Consider the following 8,338-nt stretch of genomic DNA (forward strand, 5'->3'; position numbering starts at 1 on the left):
GTATCTTAAATCGGATTCTCGAATAACGGAAACGTGTTTCGAGCAATAAACGTTTGAAGATTTCACATAAAAAACTACACAAGTGCTATATATATTTATAATATTTGTTATGAGAGGAAAATCTAAGATGTATAAGAAATACTTTGCAATAATTTAGTATACATTATGCCAAAAAAATATTTTTTATTAGAGAAGATTTTGTATATCAAGGAGAATAAATAAAGTCTGAATTTTAATAGATTATAAAAATTATTAAGTTATAAAATATAGAGATTATATAAAAATTTGTGGGATATAAAATATATCTTTTTCATGGTTTCCTCCTTAAATAAATAAAATATTAATTAAACTTTTAAATAGATAAAATATTATTTTTAAACAGCTTTTTACATCTTGAGATATTTTACTTTTGGCACTTGTAGAGTTTCAATGTCAAGTCTTCATTAATAACATGTTCGACAGAAGCTATTCGAACCATTGTGTGAACAATTAAATCCAATTAGATCCAATTTCCATCTTATATTCGATTAGAAACATATTTAGATTGTATATAAAAAGCAATATATATACGGTTTATGTAGAGCGATTGGTAGACATTTTCAATTTGAAATTTTTCAATCAACATTTCGACTTATATCTAAAATTAGGATACATATGTTCTTCATCATGAACTTATAAAAATTGAATTTAATTGCTCCTGAATTAATCAAAGTCGTAGCCGGACGCTATAATTAAATCGGGCAATTTGCAAACATTATAAATTATTTAAAATAGTTCGCGAAACAATTACAAGTCACTTTAAAAACATATACAATACATAATTGTGCCAGAGGCTTGTGTTTTTCGTTTTACAATTTAAAATGAAGAAAAATGTAAAAATATAACTTTTATATAACAATAAATTTTTTTTAAACCAACACATTTTATATCCAAAAAAAAGCAATATTTTTCTTCAATAATTGTAACTCTGCAAAATTCCAAACTTTAATATTTTGTCAAAATTTCATCGAGATATATCAGTATTTTTAAAGAAATATTGTTTATAAATATTTAAAAAAACATTGTTTTTAAACGGTTTAATATATTTAGATGCCTCTACAGGTGCTATATGAATTTATTTATCGCCTTCGGACTGAAAAGACTACATACTTTCGCAACATATTCCCGGGACATTAACTGTCTCGTTCTCCAAAAATTATTACCTCGCATTGTTCTTCAACTGTCCGATTTAATCTGGTTGGGCGCCGTGAAGGCTCGCACGACAAATGATAATTGTAACCAAGACAAATGGATCTGCGAAAGACTCACCCTGCATTTTCAGCGGCAGCAATGGACATGTGCCTCCTCTCATCAAGGGTGGGCGCGGCGTCGAATTGCCGAGGGAGATCCGTGGTAATGAATTGAGAGTCACGCGTACACGCGAGAGACTTTCTTCTCCTCTCTTTCTCGTCCTCTTCTAGTGTGGCCACTGCTCTCGCGCACCAAGAAAACTTTTCACCACCACACTGTCGATATCACCACTAAGCGAGGTTGTTAACCATCACTCGCGGCACCAGTATCACAGAAATCAACACTCTTGGTCGCGATTCAAGTAAAAAAGAAAAGGAAAAAAAGCCCAACGAGAGAGAAAAACGAGGTTCGAATTCACAGCTTGATTCGTATATCGTACAACACACACGGTGTCCCGAAAGTATCTTCAGAGATACCTCGGAAGTTGTACACGCGCGAGTGGCTATCGTTCTCGATTAATCGCCGATTAGCCGACAGAGCTCGACGGTGACATCCGGTGATGAGTTGGAAGCTGCATCATCCTTCCGCTGATGATTCCTAGTCGTCTTCCCGAGCTCGACGACATTCGATATAGCCCGTGCCACTGTCGAGCACGCCGTCTCTTTTCTCCTCTCTCTCTCCCGCCTCCTTCTTCTCTCTCTCTTCCACTCCGAAGGATACACAGACGGGCAGGTGCAGGCGAGAAACGTTGCCTTGCACGAATCGGCTCACGATCACGACAGAATTTCGAGCGGCCTCGGCTCAACCGAGGGCGATGGCGTGATCGATGATGGACGTGATCTCTCTATCGAGACGCGTACACGTCGTCAGGGTGGGTCCGTAGCACGAGCAGTGGGAGTGTCTCTTCCCCGAAGAACCGGGCCTCTCTTCGATTCTCTTCTTCCCCTCGACAGATTATTTCCGATGTTTTCGATCTCTCCTCGAGAGCTTGAGAGCGAAGTCGTTTTTTAGTTCAAACTCTTCCTGCCGCCGAAAGCTCCACAGGATCTTCCACGAGTAGGATCTTGCTTGAACCGGAGTTCCTTCCCGTCGCTAAGGATCCTGTTGATCCTCCTGCAGTTTTTTTTTTTTTCAAGTCCGTCAAGTTCAACGGTTTTTTGCGTCGGGTAGGTCGTGAGCGGGGTCGAACCTGGAAACGATAACAATAAACGCAAGTGAGTGAGAGTGATAACTGTCGAGAAAGAAAGAAAAAAAAAAGAGTATCGTGCTATAAAACATGTCCACATAACACGTTAAACAAGCGGGACGGGTAAGAAGGATTGCGTCGCGCGTTACGTCAAACGCGTTACACGTTAGGTTTGACGCATTTGCATTCGTTGACGAGATCGTAGCGCGCGCGTAGTCGTTGTGTCTCATTTGTGAGGTAATCAGCGGAATTATTAGCGAACAAATGATTATTGATACCTCTTGTCCGAGTGAGACAAGAATAACAGTTGAGATTTAAATCTGGATTTATCTCTTTCTCTTTCTCTTTCCCTCTCTTTCTCTCTCTGTGTAAATATACATCATTTTTATAAACACTATTATCATATATTGTTCTTTTTTTATCATTAATTGCTTTCATATTAGTTGCTGAATTTAGCTGTTAGTTTGCTATTATTATTATTTCAATTATTTCACTATTATTTATTATTATTTCAATTATTTCACCATCATTTATTATTATTTCAATTATATCATTATTCATTATTATTCCAATGACTTCAATCATTATTATCGTTTCAATTATTTCAATCATTATTACTTATTATTATTTCAATTATTATGTATTTATTTTGTGATGAAAATAAAATATATTTAATCAAATATTTTGTCGTTTGTTTTTCTATGATTATCGAAATAAAATAATAATATAATTGCAAAAAATTGTTATATATGGTACGATAATTATAAATAGATAGAGAGAGAGAGAGATAGTGTATATGAGAGAAATTAATTATACATCTTTTAAGATACGTCGTTATATTTTTCCACACAATAGCGTAGAAAGAAAGAAAGACAGCACGAGTGTAACCTTCATTTTACCAGAACAATGTTACCCATTGTGACACTTTACGAGATAACGTAATGTACTCGCAGGATTGCGTCTATTGTACTGGAAATAAATTTTATCACTGCACATTTTTGAAAATTATATTACTCGAACGTATACGTGCAATATAAAACAGAAAATAAATATAATATATAAGAGAGAGAAAAATGCAACTCCAATTATTACATAAAAATTAAATCTACGAGATAATAGCGATTTTCAAGATTAAAAATTCGCCTGTAAAGTCGCTAAAATAGTCACTCAACCTTGATCATTTTCGAGATGAACGTTTACGTTATTACATGTCAATCGATAATTCTTTTAATCGAGCATTATTTTCCGAAGACAGTCGCACACGACGCATTCCTGCTCTAGCGAAATCGCGCTCACCTAAAGTCGCGGGAACGCTCGCCGCGTTTTTCCCTATTTTTCGGCGAGGCGGGGCAAGCGGGAAGGTTAAACGCATCCGCAACTAATGACAGGTTTCGAAATCGCCACTCGGCAGCACACAACAACTGTCGCTGTTCCCGTCGTCGTGTAGCCCGCGATGTAACCACGCGCATCACATGGCGTCGCGTTCGACGAGGAGAGGCACTGCCATTAATACAATAGCCCCGGGTGCGTGCATGCGCGGCGCATGTCCACACGGCCCATTCTCCTGCTTCCGAAACATATGTAGACCGTGGGCGCGTTTAGGAAAACTCGGGAGATCGATATCGTCGTCGGCTGGTCGTCGTCGACGTCGACGATGCTCCGCCCGTCGCGAATTTACGACGCACCGCCGAATATTTTTCTGGCTGTCCCCGAGCTCCTACAATTAAATTTGCCGAATTAAAATTGTATCAATTAAGAAATAAGATGGAACGAATTTTCTGAGAACACGGATTCATCCGGTAATAATTTTTACGTTGTATTTCAAGGTTACTATGACTAGTGAATAAATTGACGCGAGATTTTAAAATTATATTAATAATGAAACAATTGAAAAGAAGGATTATTTTTATACAGCATTAATTCGCTTTATTTAAATCCGAACGAAATTTATTTTAATTCGTTAAAGAGTTTTCGGTTCATTAACTTGAAATAAATATTATTATAGATCATTTTTGTTTTATTAATACAAGTTTTAATTTAAAAAATCAGATTTATATTAACACAATTAATTTTAATTCTAAATAAAATCAAATCCATTTGTTATTAAATTAAGCTTTTTTCTACGTCGGCAAAATTTAGGTCAAAAGGGTTTCGAGACATCTTCAAGGATCAAACTATCCTTTTAAAGAGACATTACCCCATTTAAGTCGCGAGTGTAAATATTTTAAAAACGTCTATTATATGGCGCATAAAACATTTTTCTTGCTATATATTAAGTGAGTCATCGTTCAGCGAGCCGTTACAAGTGTGATTGCGAAAATCACGGACACACACGGTCACACAGCGTGAATTTAGAGGCCGCGGCGGAGCGATTGGCCCGTGTTTTTTCGGCTTCGCGCGTACTTGAACGCGCCTCGTCATTCGTCGAATTCACGCCTCAAATGCGCCGAATGTAATTAATTCCGACGTCGCGTTGCATTCGCGCTAAGAGGAACGCTGCGTCGTCAATCATCGTTTTCAGATCTCCTCCAAATTATATGTAACGCTCGCTTAGGATATGCTCACGTCACGCGAGAAACACGGCTTAATTGCAACCGTCATTTTTTACCCCGTATCATTTTATCCAAGCAAGACGGTTGCCATCGAAATAATAATCGCGTGAAAAATATACAGAAATGCATGTAAATATTTTGGGATTTTTAAGATGCGCATTTAAATGTTTTATTATTGAATTATTAGAAAATATTTAATAAAAATTAATTTATAATTTATTGATTTATAATTAAAAATATTAATTAATTTATAAAAATATTTTCCATCGAGATAAATATATGAGAAAAACATGAGTTAAAAATAAATGTAAAAAATTTATTTCAATATCTTTTTCCATAAAATTTCTAAAAGTGAGAAGATTATTTTGCAATGTTTACGATTATTATTTTATGACAAGTAAATTGATGCAATTTGCAGTAATAAGCAGTTGAAATCGAATTCCTTGAAAACCGTTCCAATTAAAGAAAATGCCGATTAGACTCGATACCGAGGAAGAGAGCGAGAAATGTACAGTCCAGTCCCATCGACTTGGGTCGTAATGTTTACGACATCAGCGTGTGAGGTTAGCACTTGAAGTGTGAGCCCATTTAAATAACCCTTGTTGCCCCCGTGTTACGTAATTTAAAAGACCTTGAAAAACTCTCGTAACTTTGTCGATTTATCAAGTACACACAGAGATCAAAAAGCCATGTGTGAATATAATTCTAATAATTTTTTATCGATATTATAGCCATCATTCTTCTCTCTCTCTCTCTCTCTCTCTTTATTAGATTTCTAAATTCTATTAAATATTCTATTAACAATTTTTACATTATAATTATTGCTTTTGTAAATAAAAATTACTAAAAAAAAAAACAGAATTAAACGCTACATCATATCCTTGATTAATAATTTAACACAATATAATATACATCACACGTTAAATATGTATAAAAATATCAGCATACTGGGCGTTATTAAATATAAAAGGATATATAGCACACGAAAATATCGGCTTCCTTTTAGATTCTCCCAAAATGGCCAATTCCGACACATAGTAGTTTAAAAGAAAAAAAAAGGGAGGGGGCGGGGAACAAAGATACGATGTGTTTCGCGGATCTTTTTTGTGGAGAAAAATAAAAGATTTTGCGTAACCGCCGTGTAGTTCTCAGGCACCTTGTACGAGCAGTTCTCGAAACACACGTCGGAATATCGAAAGCCTATACAATTTCGTGACGGCGCGTACACACAATGCGAGTACATTGTAACTTCCCCGAATAGGCCGGCTTAGGCGATACGATCGCGTGACATGCCCTTAGGACGACCGTGGCTCTCTGGAGCTCATTAGACCGAGAAAAAGTTTAACGCAGAAATGAGGGAATTCACGGGACCGAAATTAGACGGGCACCACATTCGTTCGTAGAATGTGCCACTGCCATTGTCCAATTTTTATCCTCCCATTATCGTGATTCGGCCCCTGGAGGCCCGAAAGGATACGAAAAAAAAAATGCTAAGAGGAAGATACATATATATACGTATGTTTATTTGCTTCGAGAAATGTATTAGTCGCGCCATAAAGTAATCAATCGTTGGCGATCGCGGCTTCCCCGAGGATAAAGAACGCGTGTAAAATGTTAGGCCGAATATAATCACCGTCCCGGAGCAAAATTGCGGAATTTGCCCTAAAAGCGGCCTTCGCGTATATATTTACATTTTTAGAGCGAAAACGCAGCGCGCGGAAACCTCGCATACCTTAGCAAGGAAATCGCAACACGTAAAGGTTTTTTCGTACACCGTTTTGATACGAAACATAATTTACGCAACGCTTGTTTTACTCGAAATTTCAAATAACGCGTCCTTTGTTGGGACTTTTTTCCTCGCTAAAAAATAAGTAAGATTGCAGAAAAATATTTACAGAATTTTCAAAGGATGACAGATGTGCGTTTATAACCGCGTAAATTCAACATTATTCAAATAGCTCCTCCTTCGATAATATCCCGCGATTCGCAAGCTCCCACGTTACTTAATACGATCGATCAAAACGGCTCCTCGGTCCAATGTCACGCGTTAACCTTCAAAACAAACAACGCTAGACGCGCTCCTCTCGGTGCCATCTTTCGCTCGTTATCGAAAAACAAGGGGGAAAAAATGCAAGTGTGCAAAAAACACTAATGGCGAGAGGAAACAGACACTCGCGATCGATCGAAAAATTCCGTATACACGTAAAGGGAGACGGAAAAGGAGCACGCACCTTTATCCGTGGTCTCTGTCGCTCCCTCGGCGCACGTCACTGGAGTGGAGACGTCAGGGGGAGCAGGTAGACGGATGGAAAGCCCACGACGCACAATCGAAAGCGCCGAGCTGACGGTGTGCGCTGCGCGCGAGAGCGCGCCAGTGCGCGGATGCGGCGCGGCGCGGCGGCGCGCACAGCGGAGCGCGACGAACTTGACTCTCAGCGGAGCAGCGGACCGTCCGACGAGCGAATAAAAACGGAACGGAGTGGAAACCCGGCCGCTGCTTTCTTGCGGCGCCGCGCGCGATCCGGCGCGCCGCTGCCGCTGTGCATTATATTCGCGCCGACGACGCCGCGAACGCGGCGAGAGCGACGATAACGCTGCGTTATTCGCCGACACTGTGTATATATATATATATATATATATATATGTACGCGGCCGACTTTGTTATTCGCGAAACGACGACGATGCCACTTCCTCCCCACCGGCGCGTCGTAGTTTGAGGTCGAGATTGTCCGTCCGTGTCTTCCCCCTCTCGTTCCTTTTTTTCCTTTCCAGAGTCTGCTCCGAAAAAACTCGACGGAAACGACGCGGGCACCGCCAGCTGCGAGAGGAATATCCGAGAAACGAGCGGCGATGTGTCCGCTCGCTCTCCTCTCTCTCCGTCTTCTCTTCCTCTTCTTCTCCTTCTCCTTCGCTCGCGATCTTTCCGCAGAAAAACACAGCGGGGCGCCACGGGATACGCGAGTGGACGCTCCGAGCTCCTTTATACTCGGGCTTCGCACGTGTGTCCAAGTACGCGCGTGTCAGCGCACCGTCGTCGTCGACGACGGCGACGACGACGAGGATGACGATGTCGCGAGGCGCGCGCGAGCCTTCCAGAAGGGTCTATCCGGTCGCGAAATAGCGCGTCGCGGCCGCCGGCCTCGCCGCTCTTCTCATCCTCTCTTCGGCTGGCGCGAACCTCCTCCTCGCGAGCGCTGCTGGACAGTACGCGCAAGCAACGTCCCGCCGCGCGCGCGCCTCGTCTCCCGCCGCCCCCTCCTCCTCCTCCTCCTCCTCGCTCCTTCCCCCGACGACTCGGCGCTCGCGGCGAGAGCGCATATATGTACGCGCGTGTTTGTGTCTTTCTCCGTTCTCGCTGTTGCTCCCTTTC

At 40.5% G+C, this 8,338-nt stretch overlaps 1 protein-coding gene across 4 annotated transcripts in view; it reads right to left on the minus strand.

Annotated features, from left to right (window-relative positions):
• The window catches only part of LOC145965470 (uncharacterized), a 117,834-nt gene extending 109,562 nt beyond the window's left edge, over positions 1–8,272 (minus strand). The window contains exons 1-3 of one of the 4 annotated variants that reach the window (XM_083089051.1): positions 7,200–8,272; positions 3,713–4,133; positions 1,309–2,419 (exon numbers count right to left, since the gene is read on the minus strand). In XM_083089051.1, the coding sequence (XP_082945177.1) occupies positions 1,309–1,337 (29 nt within the window). In that variant the 5' untranslated portion in view covers positions 1,338–2,419; positions 3,713–4,133; positions 7,200–8,272. Of the gene's footprint in view, positions 1–1,308; positions 2,420–3,712; positions 4,134–6,863; positions 7,031–7,199 lie in introns of those variants that run through there. The other 3 variants (XM_083089050.1, XM_083089049.1, XM_083089052.1) reach the window with 3 other exon arrangements.
• Positions 8,273–8,338: the final 66 nt, after the last annotated feature.

The sequence above is a fragment of the Camponotus vicinus genome, unplaced genomic scaffold, assembly GCF_025532165.1.
Source record: "Camponotus vicinus isolate PSW18456_S1 unplaced genomic scaffold, iyCamVici1.0 SCAF_14, whole genome shotgun sequence".
NCBI classification, from domain to species: domain Eukaryota; kingdom Metazoa; phylum Arthropoda; class Insecta; order Hymenoptera; family Formicidae; genus Camponotus; species Camponotus vicinus.